This window comes from Salvelinus alpinus, chromosome 18 (genome assembly GCF_045679555.1).
Source record: "Salvelinus alpinus chromosome 18, SLU_Salpinus.1, whole genome shotgun sequence".
Taxonomy (NCBI): domain Eukaryota; kingdom Metazoa; phylum Chordata; class Actinopteri; order Salmoniformes; family Salmonidae; genus Salvelinus; species Salvelinus alpinus.
This window is the reverse complement of record NC_092103.1, coordinates 20,399,314-20,420,008: the sequence shown is the minus strand read 5'-3', so window position 1 is coordinate 20,420,008 and position 20,695 is coordinate 20,399,314. Positions and strand designations below refer to the sequence as shown.

General features: G+C 41.7%; 1 protein-coding gene across 8 annotated transcripts in view; it reads left to right on the top strand.

Annotated features, from left to right (window-relative positions):
• Positions 1 to 20,695, top strand: part of nup214 (nucleoporin 214) — an 88,466-nt gene that overhangs the window by 7,897 nt on the left and 59,874 nt on the right. For 7 of the 8 annotated variants that reach the window (XR_011668782.1, XR_011668784.1, XR_011668783.1 and 4 more), the window contains exons 6-12: positions 1,575 to 1,638; positions 1,770 to 1,873; positions 2,075 to 2,181; positions 2,387 to 2,453; positions 2,715 to 2,841; positions 17,030 to 17,188; positions 17,366 to 17,852. Coding sequence is in view for 5 of the 8 variants with exons in the window: in XM_071350608.1 (XP_071206709.1) it covers positions 1,575 to 1,638; positions 1,770 to 1,873; positions 2,075 to 2,181; positions 2,387 to 2,453; positions 2,715 to 2,841; positions 17,030 to 17,188; positions 17,366 to 17,852 (1,115 nt within the window). In the remaining 3 variants the exon portion in view is untranslated. The remainder of the gene's footprint in view (positions 1 to 1,574; positions 1,639 to 1,769; positions 1,874 to 2,074; positions 2,182 to 2,386; positions 2,454 to 2,714; positions 2,842 to 17,029; positions 17,189 to 17,365; positions 17,853 to 20,695) is intronic. The other variant, XM_071350609.1, reaches the window with a different exon arrangement.

Below are 20,695 nucleotides of genomic sequence, written 5' to 3'. Positions count from 1 at the left end.
ATAATGGCAAGTTTGTGGGTGTACTATTTTTAGATTTCAGTGCAGCATTTGATTTAGTGGATCATGAAATAATTTTGACAAAATTAATGCATTATGGTTTTAAGGAGGTAGCATTGAATTGGGTACAGTCATATCTAACTGACAGGAAACAGTCCACCTATATCAATGGTTCATTTTCTTCCCCTCATGTGTTAAACTGTGGAATACCGCAGGGCAGCTGCCTTGGGCCACTTCTCTATTTAATATATACCAATGACCTTCCCTATGCCTTAGCTGAAACTCAAGCTACTATATTTGCAGATGATACGACAATTTATGCAGCAAGACAATCGGTTCAACAGGTACAGCAAGCTTTACAAGGAGATTTGAGAATTTTAGGGAGTGGGTTTGCCAAAACAAACTTGTTTTAAACACCAAGACAACCAAAGTTATGTTGGTCTGTTCCACTAGGAAAAGGCCAAAACAGCATGGGATACAATTAAGTATGGGAGGAGTACAAATTGAAGAAGTGGCAGAAACCAAACTATTGGGAATGCAGCTAGACAACTGCTTATCATGGTCGTCTCAAATAACTAATCTATGTAAAAAAAGAAAAGCATTAAAACAGCATGCATAATCAGAAGGATAGCTAAATATTTACCAGGAAAAATTCTTCAGCAAATAACACAAGCATTAATTGAGAGTCAGGTGAACTACTGTTCTGTGGTCTGGGGAAATGTATTTCAAGTGAAGTTAGGAGGCTGCAGAATGCACAGAACGAAGCAGCAAGGATTGTTTTAAGGTGGAGATATGGTTCTTCTGTTGCAGTCATGCGCAATGTTCTTGGTTGGTCATCAATCGATAAGATAATTGAAAGGAACATGCTTATTTTATTTCATAATATACATAATTTAAAACGGCCAAGTTCTATTCACAACGGTATTCAGTTGGTAAGAGACAGACATTCCGTAAATACTAGGAATAGATTGTCCACTATCTATGCGTTGTCCAGACAGAAAAGAGAAATAGGCAAAAGAACATTTCGATTTAGAGCAATAAAGAAATGGAATAAATTAACTGAGCAAACCAGAAACCTTTCAATATATAAATGTAAACATTATTTTAAAACAATTTATATATAATACATAGAAATGTTGTGGGACTATAGTAGATGAAGAATCAATATTTTTTTTAGATTGAGTCATTATTGGGTCATTATGTTAGTATATTATGTATGTTTGTAATAGTGTGTTATATGTGGAAATGTGTTCGTATTATAAATTGTATTTTCATGTTTAAGGACTCTTGGAAGATTAGTCCAAATGGGGACTAAAAGAGATCCAAATAAAATCAACAACGTTAGACACACTTATTATTCCTGTGAAGTCTGGTGTGTTTGATGTATTTTGCCCACAGGAGGTTGGTGGCACCTTAATTGGGGAGGACAGGCTCAGGGCAATAACTGGAGCTGAATTAGTGGAATGGTATTAAATACATCAAACGCATGGTTTCCAGGTGTTTGATGCCATTCCATTTGCGCCGTTCCGGTGCTTTATAATGATTATGCCCTGGTCTAACTCTGCTCTCCTGAACAGGGGCTTCAGGAGAAGAAAGTGATCCCCTGCCCAAGCTTCTACAGCTCTGACAACCCTGTCAAAGGTAAACTAGACACAGATCAGGCTGGCCTGAAGCAATAATCCTGAAATTGAACATTTCAGTGCCTTTATTTTCCTGCCTGATAACCTTAATCTCAATTATATGTTTTCTTTGTGTTGTCCTTTCTCTGTCAGTGCTGGATGTGCAGTGGCTGAGTACGTTTGTGTTTGCTGTGGCATATGCAGCAGCCGACGGCTGTCCGGAAACACCTCCTGAACTGGTGGTGATCTCCCTCCCTGTGAGTAGTACCAATGGTCTGTCATGCATCTGAATGATGATGATGAGATCATTTTGCAGTGTAAATTGTTCATTGTTCTAATACTAATAGGGTCATTTCACTCAGTGACTGAAATGTTTTCTCTCCTAAATGATAGTTTATGGGTTTGCCTTTTTCATTATTACTGAAACCATTTTGACAATTAACATGTTGATATGTCAGACAAAGACAGAGAAGAGGGAGGAGAGGTACCTGAACTTCAACGACCCGGTGTACGGCACCTGCACAGAGAGACAGCACCACTACTTCCTCAGCCACATAGAGGACTGGTGAGACACTCCTCACTCTGTATTCTGCCCTGCCAGTCTGCAGATATTTTTTTTTTTTTCTTGTTTGTAGAAAGTGGCTTTTGTATGCAAACTCAGTTGGTATAAGCTCTGTTCCATTTCCCTCTGGCTCTCAACTTCAATGTTCGAGGAACAGCTGTGAGGTTGGTGAATCACTTATGCTCATTGTTATTTTTTCTTCTTTCAGGAATGTTGTTCTTGCCGCATCAGCAGCCTCCATTGAAGTCAGTGTCATCGCCAAGCAAGAAGATAAGGTAATATTTGTCAATCAGCATTGGCTTGATTCTCACTCTGGGCCTTAGAAACTAAAGCAGTTCAAGGTCGATGTAGATTTCAGATATCTTTGTGCAGAACTTAGTCTCATCCATTGGACAAGACCTCACCTCAGCATCTTCTGATAAATTATTATGGAGTAGTAAAGCCCTAATCAAAGCCCAACTGATATTGATCAATTGAGCCCCTGAGTGTCTATTTTGTCATGTAACCTCTGTGCAATGTGCTTTTGTGTTGTTCAGACCAACTGGGAGCTGTGGCTGCTGGAGGACGCCAGCAGGGGAGAGCTGCCTGTCTCTCAGAATAACGACGACACGCTGCCCCTGGGGCTGGCCATTGACTACACCAGCCAGCAGGAGATCCACATCAGTGAGTGGTTGCTGCTCTCTCCCCTTCCAGCTTTCCACATTCTTCTGACCCCATTCCAAACGGGTCACTTTCTCCTTGATGGATTTGTAATTCTCCCCTTGCTGAATGAATGGACTTTGCCATATTGTTACCATTTCATTCAGATCTAAGAGTGTGGAGTAGGCAGGAAGGGTCAAGCAAAGGAAGCTGGTGAACCATTTGGAATCAGCTGATATGTTTGTCAACAATGAAGGGCTGACCCCATTTCGTCGACTGGTCGATTGTTTGGTCGATAGGCTGATGGTCGACCAAGATTTCTTTACTCGAGCAGTAGCACAAAAAAAATGCAAGACACCTGTCTGAGTGGACTGATCCATTGTGGAAGCCGTGGGGATGGCCCAGTCCATCAGTCTAAGACATGTGCTACTGAAATTGTATATTGTTATAATATGTAAGAACAATGGTGCAACACAAATACAAATAATATTATTTTAAAACAGATGTGCTTTCTCCCGCGTTGGATAGTGGTCGCTGTCTGCGGTGCTGAAACACATCGGTGCTCTTGAATTGGCACCTTTTACTAGACCATGTTGCAATGTGCATAATAGCACATTTAACCAGCATATTGGTGTTGAGAACAATGCGGCGGAGGCAACAGAGTTAGGAGATGAGAACAGCCCTTGTCTTAATTGTTTAAGAAAAGTGAGGAGAGAGGAAACGGCAAATTAATTAGGTCTATAATCAATCGCCTAACCGTTAAATGTGCCTGGATTTATATCATCATCATCCATATACACCACCGTTCATATATCATCCATATACACTACTGTTCATATATCATCATCCATATACACTACCGTTCATATATCATCATCCATATACACTACTGTTCATATATCATCATCCATATACACTACCGTTCATATATCATCATCCATATACACTACCGTTCATATATCATCATCCATATACACTACCGTTCATATATCATCATCCATATACACGACCGTTCATATATCATCATCCATATACACTACCGTTCATATCATCATCCATATACACTACCGTTCATATCATCATCCATATACACTACCGTTCATATCATCATCCATATACACTACCGTTCATATATCATCATCCATATACACTACCGTTCATATATCATCATCCATATACAGTGGGGAGAACAAGTATTTGATACACTGCCGATTTTGCAGGTTTTCCTACTTACAAAGCATGTAGAGGTCTGTAATTATTATCATAGGTACACTTCAACTATGAGAGACGGAATCTAAAACAAAAATCCAGAAAATCACATTGTATGATTTTTAAGTAATTAATTTGCATTTTATTGCATGACATAAGTATTTGATACATCAGAAAAGCAGAACTTAATATTTGGTACAGAAACCATTGTTTGCAATTACAGAGATCATACGTTTCCTGTAGTTCTTGACTAGGTTTGCACACACTGCAGCAGGGATTTTGGCCCACTCCTCCCTACAGATCTTCTCCAGATCCTTCAGGTTTCGGGGCTGTCGCTGGGCAATACGGACTTTCAGCTCCCTCCAAAGATTTTCTATTGGGTTCAGGTCTGGAGACTGGCTAGGCCACTCCAGGACCTTGAGATGCTTCTTACGGAGCCACTCCTTAGTTGCCATGGCTGTGTGCTTCGTGTCGTTGTCATGCTGGAAGACCCAGCCACGACCCATCTTCAATGCTCTTACTGAGGGAAGGAGGTTGTTGGCCAAGATCTCGCGATACATGGCCCCATCCATCCTCCCCTCAATACGGTGCAGTCGTCCTGTCCCCTTTGCAGAAAAGCATCCCCAAAGAATGATGTTTCCACCTCCATGCTTCACGGTTGGGATGGTGTTCTTGGGGTTGTACTCATACTTCTTCTTCCTCCAAACACGGCGAGTGGAGTTAGACCAAAAAGCTCTATTTTTGTCTCATCAGACCACATGACCTTCTCCCATTCCTCCTCTGGATCATCCAGATGGTCATTGGCAAACTTCAGACAGGCCTGGACATGCACTGGCTTAAGCAGGGGGACCTTGCGTGCGCTGCAGGATTTTAATCCATGACGGCGTAGTGTGTTACTAATGGTTTTCTTTGAGACTGTGGTCCCAGCTCTCTTCAGGTCATTGACCAGGTCCTGCCGTGTAGTTCTGGGCTGATCCCTCACCTTCCTCATGATCATTGATGCCCCACGAGGTGAAATCTTGCATGGAGCCCCAGACCGAGGGTGATTGACCGTCATCTTGAACTTCTTCCATTTTCTAATAATTGCGCCAACAGTTGTTTCCTTCTCACCAAGCTGCTTGCCTATTGTCCTGTAGCCCATCCCAGCCTTGTGCAGGTCTACAATTTTATCCCTGATGTCCTTACACAGCTCTCTGGTCTTGGCCATTGTGGAGAGGTTGGAATCTGTTTGATTGTGTGTGGACAGGTGTCTTTTATACAGGTAACGAGTTCAAACAGGTGCAGTTAATACAGGTAATGAGTGGAGAACAGGAGGGCTTCTTAAAGAAAAACTAACAGGTCTGTGAGAGCCGGAATTCTTACTGGTTGGTAGGTGATCAAATACTTATGTCATGTAATAAAATGCTAATTAATTATTTAAAAATCATACAATGTGATTTTCTGGATTTTTGTTTTAGATTCCGTCTCTCACAGTTGAAGTGTACCTATGATAAAAATTACAGACCTCTACATGCTTTGTAAGTAGGAAAACCTGCAAAATCGGCAGTGTATCAAATACTTGTTCTCCCCACTGTACACTACCGTTCATATATCATCATCCATATACACTACCGTTCATATATCATCATCCATATACACTACCGTTCATATATCATCATCCATATACACTACCGTTCATGTATCGTCGTCATCCATATACACTACCGTTCATGTATCGTCGTCGTCCATATACACTACCGTTCATATATCCATCCATATACACTACCGTTCATATATCCATATACACTACCGTTCATATATCATCCATATACACTACCGTTCATATATCCATATACACTACCGTTCATATATCGTCATCCATATACACTACCGTTCATATATCGTCATCCATATACACTACCGTTCATATATCATCATCCATATACACTACCGTTCATGTATCGTCGTCATCCATATACACTACCGTTCATGTATCGTCGTCATCCATATACACTAACGTTCATGTATCGTCGTCATCCATATACACTACCGTTCATGTATCGTCGTCGTCCATATACACTACCGTTCATGTATCGTCGTCATCCATATACACTACCGTTCGTATATCATCATCCATATACACTACCGTTCGTATATCATCATCCATATACACTACCGTTCATGTATCGTCGTCATCCATATACACTAACGTTCATGTATCGTCGTCGTCCATATACACTACCGTTCATGTATCGTCGTCGTCCATATACACTACCGTTCATGTATCGTCGTCGTCCATATACACTACCGTTCGTATATCATCATCCATATACACTACCGTTCGTATATCATCATCCATATACACTACCGTTCATGTATCGTCGTCATCCATATACACTACCGTTCATATATCATCATCCATATACACTACCGTTCATGTATCATCATCCATATACACTACCGTTCATGTATCGTCGTCATCCATACACACTAACGTTCATGTATCGTCGTCATCCATATACACTACCGTTCATGTATCGTCGTCATCCATATACACTAACGTTCATGTATCGTCGTCATCCATATACACTACCGTTCATGTATCGTCGTCGTCCATATACACTACCGTTCATGTATCGTCGTCATCCATATACACTACCGTTCGTATATCATCATCCATATACACTACCGTTCGTATATCATCATCCATATACACTACCGTTCGTATATCATCATCCATATACACTACCGTTCATGTATCGTCGTCATCCATATACACTACCGTTCATATATCATCATCCATATACACTACCGTTCATGTATCATCATCCATATACACTACCGTTCATGTATCGTCGTCGTCCATATACACTACCGTTCATGTATCGTCGTCGTCCATATACACTACCGTTTATGTATCGTCGTCGTCCATATACACTACCGTTCATGTATCGTCGTCATCCATATACACTACCGTTCGTATATCATCATCCATATACACTACCGTTCGTATATCATCATCCATATACACTACCGTTCATGTATCGTCGTCGTCCATATACACTACCGTTCATGTATCGTCGTCGTCCATATACACTACCGTTCATGTATCGTCGTCGTCCATATACACTACCGTTCATGTATCGTCGTCGTCCATATACACTACCGTTCATGTATCATCATCCATATACACTACCGTTCATGTATCGTCGTCATCCATATACACTACCGTTCATGTATCGTCGTCGTCCATATACACTACCGTTCATGTATCGTCGTCATCCATATACACTACCGTTCATGTATCGTCGTCGTCCATATACACTACCGTTCATGTATCGTCGTCGTCCATATACACTACCGTTCATGTATCGTCGTCGTCCATATACACTACCGTTCATGTATCGTCGTCATCCATATACACTACCGTTCGTATATCATCATCCATATACACTACCGTTCGTATATCATCATCCATATACACTACCGTTCATGTATCATCATCCATATACACTACCGTTCATGTATCGTCGTCATCCATATACACTAACGTTCATGTATCATCATCCATATACACTACCGTTCATGTATCGTCGTCATCCATATACACTAACGTTCATGTATCGTCGTCATCCATATACACTACCGTTCATGTATCGTCGTCATCCATATACACTAACGTTCATGTATCGTCGTCATCCATATACACTACCGTTCATGTATCGTCGTCGTCCATATACACTACCGTTCATGTATCGTCGTCATCCATATACACTACCATTCGTATATCATCATCCATATACACTACCGTTCGTATATCATCATCCATATACACTACCGTTCATGTATCGTCGTCATCCATATACACTACCGTTCATATATCATCATCCATATACACTACCGTTCATGTATCATCATCCATATACACTACCGTTCATGTATCGTCGTCGTCCATATACACTACCGTTCATGTATCGTCGTCGTCCATATACACTACCGTTCATGTATCGTCGTCGTCCATATACACTACCGTTCATGTATCGTCGTCATCCATATACACTACCGTTCGTATATCATCATCCATATACACTACCGTTCGTATATCATCATCCATATACACTACCGTTCATGTATCGTCGTCGTCCATATACACTACCGTTCATGTATCGTCGTCGTCCATATACACTACCGTTCATGTATCGTCGTCGTCCATATACACTACCGTTCATGTATCGTCGTCGTCCATATACACTACCGTTCATGTATCATCATCCATATACACTACCGTTCATGTATCGTCGTCATCCATATACACTACCGTTCATGTATCGTCGTCGTCCATATACACTACCGTTCATGTATCGTCGTCATCCATATACACTACCGTTCATGTATCGTCGTCGTCCATATACACTACCGTTCATGTATCGTCGTCGTCCATATACACTACCGTTCGTATATCATCATCCATATACACTACCGTTCGTATATCATCATCCATATACACTACCGTTCATGTATCGTCGTCGTCCATATACACTACCGTTCATGTATCGTCGTCGTCCATATACACTACCGTTCATGTATCGTCGTCGTCCATATACACTACCGTTCATGTATCGTCGTCGTCCATATACACTACCGTTCGTATATCATCATCCATATACACTACCGTTCATGTATCGTCGTCATCCATATACACTACCGTTCATGTATCGTCGTCGTCCATATACACTACCGTTCATGTATCGTCGTCGTCCATATACACTACCGTTCATGTATCGTCGTCGTCCATATACACTACCGTTCATGTATCGTCGTCGTCCATATACACTACCGTTCATGTATCGTCGTCGTCCATATACACTACCGTTCGTATATCATCATCCATATACACTACCGTTCATGTATCGTCGTCATCCATATACACTACCGTTCATGTATCGTCGTCGTCCATATACACTACCGTTCATGTATCGTCGTCGTCCATATACACTACCGTTCATGTATCGTCGTCGTCCATATACACTACCGTTCATGTATCGTCGTCGTCCATGTACACTACCGTTCATGTATCGTCGTCGTCCATGTACACTACCGTTCATGTATCGTCGTCGTCCATATACACTACCGTTCATGTATCGTCGTCGTCCATATACACTACCGTTCATGTATCGTCGTCATCCATATACACTACCGTTCATGTATCGTCGTCGTCCATATACACTACCGTTCATGTATCGTCGTCATCCATATACACTACCGTTCGTATATCATCATCCATATACACTACCGTTCGTATATCATCATCCATATACACTACCGTTCATGTATCGTCGTCGTCCATATACACTACCGTTCGTATATCATCATCCATATACACTACCGTTCATGTATCGTCGTCATCCATATACACTACCGTTCATGTATCGTCGTCGTCCATATACACTACCGTTCATGTATCGTCGTCGTCCATATACACTACCGTTCATGTATCGTCATCGTCCATATACACTACCGTTCATGTATCGTCGTCGTCCATGTACACTACCGTTCATGTATCGTCGTCGTCCATGTACACTACCGTTCATGTATCGTCGTCGTCCATATACACTACCGTTCATGTATCGTCGTCGTCCATATACACTACCGTTCATGTATCGTCGTCATCCATATACACTACCGTTCATGTATCGTCGTCGTCCATATACACTACCGTTCATGTATCGTCGTCATCCATATACACTACCGTTCGTATATCATCATCCATATACACTACCGTTCGTATATCATCATCCATATACACTACCGTTCATGTATCGTCGTCATCCATATACACTACCGTTCATATATCATCATCCATATACACTACCGTTCATGTATCATCATCCATATACACTACCGTTCATGTATCGTCGTCATCCATATACACTAACGTTCATGTATCGTCGTCATCCATATACACTACCGTTCATGTATCGTCGTCATCCATATACACTAACGTTCATGTATCGTCGTCGTCCATATACACTACCGTTCATGTATCGTCGTCGTCCATATACACTACCGTTCATGTATCGTCGTCATCCATATACACTACCGTTCGTATATCATCATCCATATACACTACCGTTCGTATATCATCATCCATATACACTAACGTTCATGTATCGTCGTCATCCATATACACTAACGTTCATGTATCGTCGTCGTCCATATACACTACCGTTCATGTATCGTCGTCGTCCATATACACTACCGTTCATGTATCGTCGTCATCCATATACACTACCGTTCGTATATCATCATCCATATACACTACCGTTCGTATATCATCATCCATATACACTACCGTTCATGTATCGTCGTCATCCATATACACTACCGTTCATATATCATCATCCATATACACTACCGTTCATGTATCATCATCCATATACACTACCGTTCATGTATCGTCGTCATCCATATACACTAACGTTCATGTATCGTCGTCATCCATATACACTACCGTTCATGTATCGTCGTCATCCATATACACTAACGTTCATGTATCGTCGTCATCCATATACACTACCGTTCATGTATCGTCGTCGTCCATATACACTACCGTTCATGTATCGTCGTCATCCATATACACTACCGTTCGTATATCATCATCCATATACACTACCGTTCGTATATCATCATCCATATACACTACCGTTCGTATATCATCATCCATATACACTACCGTTCATGTATCGTCGTCATCCATATACACTACCGTTCATATATCATCATCCATATACACTACCGTTCATGTATCATCATCCATATACACTACCGTTCATGTATCGTCGTCGTCCATATACACTACCGTTCATGTATCGTCGTCGTCCATATACACTACCGTTCATGTATCGTCGTCGTCCATATACACTACCGTTCATGTATCGTCGTCGTCCATATACACTACCGTTCATGTATCGTCGTCGTCCATGTACACTACCGTTCATGTATCGTCGTCGTCCATGTACACTACCGTTCATGTATCGTCGTCGTCCATATACACTACCGTTCATGTATCGTCGTCGTCCATATACACTACCGTTCATGTATCGTCGTCATCCATATACACTACCGTTCATGTATCGTCGTCGTCCATATACACTACCGTTCATGTATCGTCGTCATCCATATACACTACCGTTCGTATATCATCATCCATATACACTACCGTTCGTATATCATCATCCATATACACTACCGTTCATGTATCGTCGTCATCCATATACACTACCGTTCATATATCATCATCCATATACACTACCGTTCATGTATCATCATCCATATACACTACCGTTCATGTATCGTCGTCATCCATATACACTAACGTTCATGTATCGTCGTCATCCATATACACTACCGTTCATGTATCGTCGTCATCCATATACACTAACGTTCATGTATCGTCGTCATCCATATACACTACCGTTCATGTATCGTCGTCGTCCATATACACTACCGTTCATGTATCGTCGTCATCCATATACACTACCGTTCGTATATCATCATCCATATACACTACCGTTCGTATATCATCATCCATATACACTACCGTTCATGTATCGTCGTCATCCATATACACTAACGTTCATGTATCGTCGTCGTCCATATACACTACCGTTCATGTATCGTCGTCGTCCATATACACTACCGTTCATGTATCGTCGTCATCCATATACACTACCGTTCGTATATCATCATCCATATACACTACCGTTCGTATATCATCATCCATATACACTACCGTTCATGTATCGTCGTCATCCATATACACTACCGTTCATATATCATCATCCATATACACTACCGTTCATGTATCATCATCCATATACACTACCGTTCATGTATCGTCGTCATCCATATACACTAACGTTCATGTATCGTCGTCATCCATATACACTACCGTTCATGTATCGTCGTCATCCATATACACTAACGTTCATGTATCGTCGTCATCCATATACACTACCGTTCATGTATCGTCGTCGTCCATATACACTACCGTTCATGTATCGTCGTCATCCATATACACTACCGTTCGTATATCATCATCCATATACACTACCGTTCGTATATCATCATCCATATACACTACCGTTCGTATATCATCATCCATATACACTACCGTTCATGTATCGTCGTCATCCATATACACTACCGTTCATATATCATCATCCATATACACTACCGTTCATGTATCATCATCCATATACACTACCGTTCATGTATCGTCGTCGTCCATATACACTACCGTTCATGTATCGTCGTCGTCCATATACACTACCGTTCATGTATCGTCGTCATCCATATACACTACCGTTCGTATATCATCATCCATATACACTACCGTTCGTATATCATCATCCATATACACTACCGTTCATGTATCGTCGTCGTCCATATACACTACCGTTCATGTATCGTCGTCGTCCATATACACTACCGTTCATGTATCGTCGTCGTCCATATACACTACCGTTCATGTATCGTCGTCGTCCATATACACTACCGTTCATGTATCATCATCCATATACACTACCGTTCATGTATCGTCGTCATCCATATACACTACCGTTCATGTATCGTCGTCGTCCATATACACTACCGTTCATGTATCGTCGTCATCCATATACACTACCGTTCATGTATCGTCGTCGTCCATATACACTACCGTTCATGTATCGTCGTCATCCATATACACTACCGTTCGTATATCATCATCCATATACACTACCGTTCGTATATCATCATCCATATACACTACCGTTCATGTATCGTCGTCGTCCATATACACTACCGTTCATGTATCGTCGTCGTCCATATACACTACCGTTCATGTATCGTCGTCGTCCATATACACTACCGTTCATGTATCGTCATCCATATACACTACCGTTCGTATATCATCATCCATATACACTACCGTTCATGTATCGTCGTCATCCATATACACTACCGTTCATGTATCGTCGTCGTCCATATACACTACCGTTCATGTATCGTCGTCGTCCATATACACTACCGTTCATGTATCGTCGTCGTCCATATACACTACCGTTCATGTATCGTCGTCGTCCATGTACACTACCGTTCATGTATCGTCGTCGTCCATGTACACTACCGTTCATGTATCGTCGTCGTCCATATACACTACCGTTCATGTATCGTCGTCGTCCATATACACTACCGTTCATGTATCGTCGTCGTCCATATACACTACCGTTCATATATCATCATCCATATACACTACCGTTCGTATATCATCATCCATATACACTACCGTTCGTATCATCATCCATATACACTACCGTTCGTATCATCATCCATATACACTACCGTTCATATCATCATCCATATACACTACCGTTCATATCATCATCCATATACACTACCGTTCATATCATCATCCATATACACTACCGTTCGTATATCATCATCCATATACACTACCGTTCATATCATCATCCATATACACTACCGTTCATATCATCATCCATATACACTACCGTTCATGTATCTTCGTCGTCCATATACACTACCGTTCTAAAGTTTGGGGTCACTTAGAAATGTCCTTGTTTTTGAAAGAAAAGCAAAAAATTAGAGTGTCTAGTTTGAGAAACAGACGCCTCACAAGTCCTCAACTGGCAGCTTCATTAACTAGTACCCGCAAAACACCAGTCTCAACGTCAACAGTGAAGAGGCGACTCCAGGATGCTGGCCTTCTAGACAGACCAAGAGCTTTATTTTAGTCTGGGACAGCCCTACAACCATGGCAGGACAAGTTATAGTGGAGTACTCTTGTGATGGTTAGTCTCTATCAATTCCCCATTACATATATCACCAGTAGTAGCCTACATTTACCGTTATTTCCCATCATTTCTAATCTCCAATGTTTGTTTGGTTATGGTAATTTCTCTTCATGCATTCAATATATACGGAGTATACATAACATTAAGGACACCTGCTCTTTCCATGACAAACTGACCAGGTGAATCCTGGTGAAAGCTATGATCCCTTATTGATGTAACCTGTTCAATCCTCTTCAATCAGTGTAGATGAAGGGGAATAGACAGGCTAAGGAAGGATTTTTAAGCCTTAAGACAATTGAGACATGGATTGTGTATATGTGCCATTCAGATGGTGAGTGGGGAAGACAAAATATTTAAGTGCCTTTTGAACGGGGTATGATAGTAGGTGCCAGGCGTACCGGTTTGTGTCAAGAACTGTACCACAGCTGGGTTTTTCACGCTCAACAGTTACCCGTGTGTATCCACAATGCTCCACCACCCAAGGGACATCCAGCCAACTTGACACAACTGTGGGAAGCATTGGAGTCAATATGGGCCAGCATCCCTGTGGAACACTTTCGACACCTTGTATATTCCATACCTCGATGAATTGAGGCTGTTCTGAGGGCAAAAGGCGGGCTGCAACTCAATATTAGGAATGAATTCCTGATGTTTGGTATACTCAGTGTATTATTATTATTATTATTATTATTATTATTACTAATACTACTACAGTAGTTTACCGTTCTGATTGTAGTAGTGGACACGTTTGTAGAGCTCATAATGTACAGTGCATTCAGAAAATATTCAGACCACCTGACTTTTTTCAAATTTTTATGTGAAATGTGTACAGCCTTCTTCTAAAATGGATTCAATTGTTGTATTTCCCTCATCAATCTACACATAATACCCCGAAATGACGAAGCAAAAGCAGGTTTTTAGAAATGTTTGCAAATGTATTAAAAGTGAAAAACAGATCACATTTACATAAGTATTCAGACCCTTTACTCAGTACTTTGTTGAAGCACCTTTGGCAGTGATCACAGCCTCGAGTCTTCTTGGGTATGACGCTACAAGCTTGGTACACCTGTATTTGATGAGTTTCTCCCATTCTTCTCTGCAGATCCTCTCAAGCTCTGTCAGTTTGAATGGGGAGTGTCGCTGCACAGCTATTTTCAGGTCTCCAGAGATGTTTGATCAGGTTCAAGTCTGGGCTCTGGAATTCAGAGACTTGTCCCGAAGTTACTCCTGCGTTGTCTTGTCTGTGTGATTAGGGTCGTTGTCCTGTTGGAAGGGAACCTTCGTCCCAGTCTAAGGTCCTGAGCGGTCTGGAGAAGGTTTTCATCAAGGATCTCTCTGTACTTTGCTCCATTGATCTTTCCCTCGATCCTGACTAGTCTCCAAGTCCCTGCCATTGAAAAACATCCCCACAGCATGATGCTGTCACCACCATGCTTCACTGTAGGGATGGTGCCAGGTTTCTTCCAGATGTGATGCTTGGCATTCAGGTCAGAGTTCAAGAGAATCTTGTTTCTCGTGGTCAGAGTCCTTTAGGTGCCTTTTGGCAAACTCCAAGCAGGCTGTCATGTGCCTTTTACTGAGGAGTGGCTTCCGTCTGGCCACTCTACCATAAAGGCCTGATTGGTGCAATGCTGCAGGGATGGTTGTCCTTCTGGACAGTTCTCCCATCCCCACAGAGGAACTTTGGAGCTTTGTCAGTGACCATCAGGTTCTTGGTCACTTCCCTGACCAAGGCCCTTCTCCCCCGATTGTTCAGTTTGGCCAGGTGGCCAGCTCTAGGAAGAGTCTTTCATTTTAAGAATGATGGAGGCCACTGTGTTCTTGGGGACCTTCAATATTGGAGACATTTTTTGGTACCCTTCCCCAGATCTGTACCTCGACACAAACCTGTCTCGAAGCTCTACAGACAATTCCTTCAACCTCATGGCTTGGTTTTTGCTCTGACGTGCACTGTCAACTGGGGGACCTTATATAGACAGGTGTGTGCCTTTCCAAATCATGTCCAGTCAATTGAATTTACCACAGGTGGACTCCAATCAATTTGTAGAAACATCTCAAGGATGATCAATGGAAACAACTGTTCTCAATTTTGAGTCTCATAGCAAAGGGTCTGAATATTTATGTAAATATAGTATTTCTGTTTTTAAAAAAAATTAAATTTGTAAACATTTCTAAACCTGTTTACGCTTTGTCATTATGGGGTATTGTGTGTAGATTGATGAGAATTATTTTTTTTAACCAATTTTAGAATAAGGCTGTAAATGTAACAAAATGTGGAAAAAGTGCTTTCTGAATGCTTTCCGAATGCATTGTATAGTTGATTTTATTAAAGCACATAGGGTTTGTGTATATATGGAAAAATACAAATTTTAACATTTCTACCAATACACTGCAATGTTCCGCTCCTCAGTGTCAGTCAGTAGCATTTGGTATGCGACTCTGGTTGACACGTTCTTTTTGGCAGCTGTCAGATGAATAGTGATAAGCTACTGTCTCGGTATCTACTGGTATCTACAGTCAGTCAAACAGTCATGTAGCACCACTGATGTTGCTGTCTGGGCTCCCCACTTAAGACTCCAGCAAACCAAACTATCAATTTGAGTAGCATTTTTAAATGATTGTATTCCCTCGATGTCTCGAGAGACCTAGGCTGTATTGGATAGAAAGAGAGAGGGGGAGGCCCACGTTCATTACAATGACTCGGACGAATGAGAGAACATCAACAAACAACAGAACCAGACAAGCATGTCTGAGAATGCTGATGAGGTTTACCTTGAGCTTTCCAAACTGTTGTTCTCTCTCTAGAGAGCAGTCTCAGGCAAGCAGACTCATTATTTGTCTCATCACACTGGCTTTAGTGCTGGTTTTTCTCCAAGTGCTCGGGGCTTTGTTTCTTACTAAGAACTCAAGGTCTCTCACGTCTCACAGCAATATAGCAATTCATATGCTCTGTCCTTGTACTTGTCTCGGCTTTTGTTAATGTCCTGTGTACTTGTGTGTGGGCGTGCATCTTCCATGAGCTTTAGTGTGTGTCTGTCTGGCTGGGTGTTTGCCTTTTTGTTTCAGTTAGTGTGTGTATGCCTGTTTGTTTCTCTCTGGCTACCAATAGTTATACTTAGTTAGTTATACTGTACTTGATGTCTCTTTTCCCCGCTATATCACTACAGCAGATGAGAAGACTTTGCCCCCGGCGCCCACTCTGTTGCTGCTGTCTACAGACGGAGTGCTGTGCCCCTTTTCACTGCTCAACTTCAACCCTGGGGTCAAGCAGCTGGTCGCTGCCCCCACCAGCCTGGCCCTGGACGGAGAGAGACTGCCCCCTGCAGGTCTGGAGGACCTCTTCAGCTTTTTCATATTTACAAATCGTGTATTTTTTTTTCTATCTTACTGAATACATTTGTCTTATGAAACTTCCAATACCTATACTACTATCATACTGTAAAGTATTTATAATAGTGTGGTGATAGGATCCACTAAAAGCAGCTCTCCTCTCTGCATTGCAGGATCTGCAGCTCCCCCGCCCCCTTACCCAACCTCCTCTCTCCCATCAGCCCCGGCGGCGTTCCCTCCGCTCCGCCTCCCATTGGCCACCACACCAAACCCTCCTCCACCTACCTCCTCCCCTGCCTCTGTTTCACTGTTCACCGCAGCCCCAGCTCCAGCCTCCTCCGGCTTCTCGTTCTCCATGCCCCCCTCTTCCACTGCTCCCCCCGCCTTCTTTCTGGGGGGCTCTACGGCCTTCAGCGCGAGCCCAGCCTTGGGAACCTCTGGTAGCTTCTCCTTCTCCTCCAAGCCCCTGACAGAGACCCCAGCCGCAGCTTCGGCCTTCTCCGTCAGTGCCCCCAAACTTCCAGTGGTGGAAATGGCTCCAGTTCCGGCCCCCACTCCAAAGCCCACCCCCCAGCGCCTGGCCACCGCCTCCCCCATCATGGTGCTCCGAGGCACCCCCGAGCCAACCCCTCCCGCTGTGAAGATGAACCTCAATGACAGGTGAGAGGTTGATATAAGTACCTGAATAACTTTGACTGTTTACATTTCACTTAGATCAGGTATGGGCAACTGACGGCCCCCCTTTTGTAGGCCTGCAGACCAATTTCAACTCAATTAAAAACGACTCCGTTAGGGTCTCAACTTACTGTTGAGAGTTCGAGTAATAGAATACACAAGGTGCAGTTTTGAAATTTGTTTGTGCATCAGCAGTAACTTAATTAGCCCATGTCAGCAAAAAAAACAAAAAACATTTATTTATTTTTTATTTTATTGTTAAGTTAGTCTAGCGGCCCGCTATCTAAACTTGTAGTAAGCATGGATTAATTACCGACTGGGGTGGGGCCCATTGATCATCAGTTATCATATTAAAAACTGCAAACATTTGCCTCCACCCTATGGCAAAATGTGTAGAATTGCATGAAATGAGTTATCAAATTGCTAAATCTTCTCTCCGCCCCATCGCAAAAAATCTTTCAAATATACTTTTTTCCCTCTTTGATGTCATGAGGAGTGTCAGAAATGTTTTGCTCGTTAGGTGATGGGTGGGCTATATTTGGTATTTTATTAGGATCCACATTAGCTGTTGCAAAAGGAGCAGCTACTCTTCCTGTGGTCCACTAAAAACATGAAGCATGACATAATACAAAACATTAATACACAAGAACAGCTCAAGGACAGAACTACATTAAAAAAAGTGTAAAGGCACTTTACACAGCCTACATATCAATACATACACACAAACTATCTAGGTCAAATAGGGGAGAGGCGTTGTGAGGTGTTGCTTTATCTGTTTTTGAAACAAGGTTTGCTGTTTATTTGGGCAGTATAAGATGGAATGGAGTTCCATGCAATAATTGCTCTATAATATGTACGCTTTCTTGAATTTGTTCTGGATTTGGGGACTGTGAAAAGACCCCTGGTGGCATGTCTGGTGGGGTAAGTGTGTGTGTCAGAGCTGTTTGTAAGTAGACTATGCAAACAATTTGGGATTTGCATCACATTTAATGTTTCTTATTAAAATAAGTGATGCAGTCAGTCTCTCCTCAACTCTTAGCCAAGAGAGACTGGCATGCATAGTATTTATATCAGCCCTCTGATTACAATGAAGAGCAAGATGTGCCGCTCTGTTCTGGGCCAGCTGGAGCTTAACTACGCCTTTCCTTGCAGCATTTGACCACATGACTGGACAATAATCAAGAAAAAACAAAACTAGAGTCTGCAGAACTTGCTTTTTGGAGTATGGTGTCAAAAAAGCAGAGCATCTCTTTTTATTACGGACATACCTCTCCCCATTTTTACAACCATTGAATCTATATGTTTTGACCATGACAGTTTACAATTTAAGGTAATGGCAAGTAATTTAGTCTCAACTTGTTCAACAGCCAAACCGTTCATTACCAGATTCAGCTGAGGTCTAGAACTTAGGGAATGATTTGTACCAAATACAATGCTCTTAGTTTTAGAGATGTTCAAGACCAGTTCATTACTGGCCACCCATTCCAAAACAGACTGCAGGGTTTCAATTACTTCATTAGCTGTGATTTCTGATGTGTATATGGATGAACATCAGCGTACATGGACACACACATGTTGTTTTAATGCCAGTGGCAGGTCATTGGTAAAAATAGAAAATAGTAGGGCCTGGAGAGCTGCCCTGCAGTACACCACACTTTACATGTTTACATTAGAGAAGTTTCCATTAAAGTAAACCCTTTGAGTTATATTTTGTAGATAGCTCTGAATCCAGGATATGGCAGAGGTTGAAAAGCCATAAAACACAAGTTTTTTTTTCAACAACAGGTTATGGTCAACAATATCAAAGGCTGCACTGAAATCTAACAGTACAGCTCCCACAATCTTATTATCAATTTCTTTCAACAAAACATCTGCCATTTGTGTCAGTGCAGCACATGTTGAGTGCCCTTCTTTATAAGCATACTGAACATCTCTTCATTTGTTTACAGAGAAATAGCATTGTATTTGGTCAAACACCATTTTTTCCAAGAGTTTGCTAAGAGCTGGCAGCAAACTTATAGGTCTGCTGTTAGAACCAGTAAAGGCCCCTTTACCACTCTTGTGTAGCGGAATTACTTTGGCTTCCCTCCAGGCCTGAGGCCGAAGGCTTTCCTCTAGGCTCAGATTAAAGATATGACAGATAGGAGTGGATATAGAGTCAGCTACCATCCTCAGTAGCCTTCCATCTAAGTTGTCAACGCCAGGAGGTTTGTCATTATTGATCGATAACAATAATTTTCCCACCTCCCACACTAACTTTACATAATTCAAACTTGTAATGCTTGTTTTTTTTATGCGTGAATACGATGGCTCACTGTTAATTTGCCCACTTTGCCAATGAAATAATCATTAAATTAATTGCCAACATCAAATGTTTTTTTATATGGGCCTGATTTCATGAAAGATGGAGTTAAATTTGTCTTTCTGCCCATCATTTCATTTAAAGTACTGAAGTTTTTTTATTATTCTTTATATCATTGATCTTGGCTTCATAATACAGTTTCTTCTTCTTTTTGTTGAGTTTAGTCACATCTTTTCTCAATTTGCAGTAAGTCACCCAGTCAGATGTGCAGCCAGACTTATTATCCGCTCCTTTTGCCCCATCTCTTTCAACCATAGTTTTTCAATTCCTCATCAACCCATGAAGCTTTAACAGATCTATCAGTCAGTTTCTTAACAGGTGTATGTTTATCAATAATTGGAGGAAGCAAATTAAATTCATCAAGTGCAGCGTCTGGATGTGGGTACGCAGACCCACGAGCCACTACCGGCCCCTCATGATGAGTTCTGTGTTTTATGGTCCCTACCCCCATCAAAGTTGCCCATCC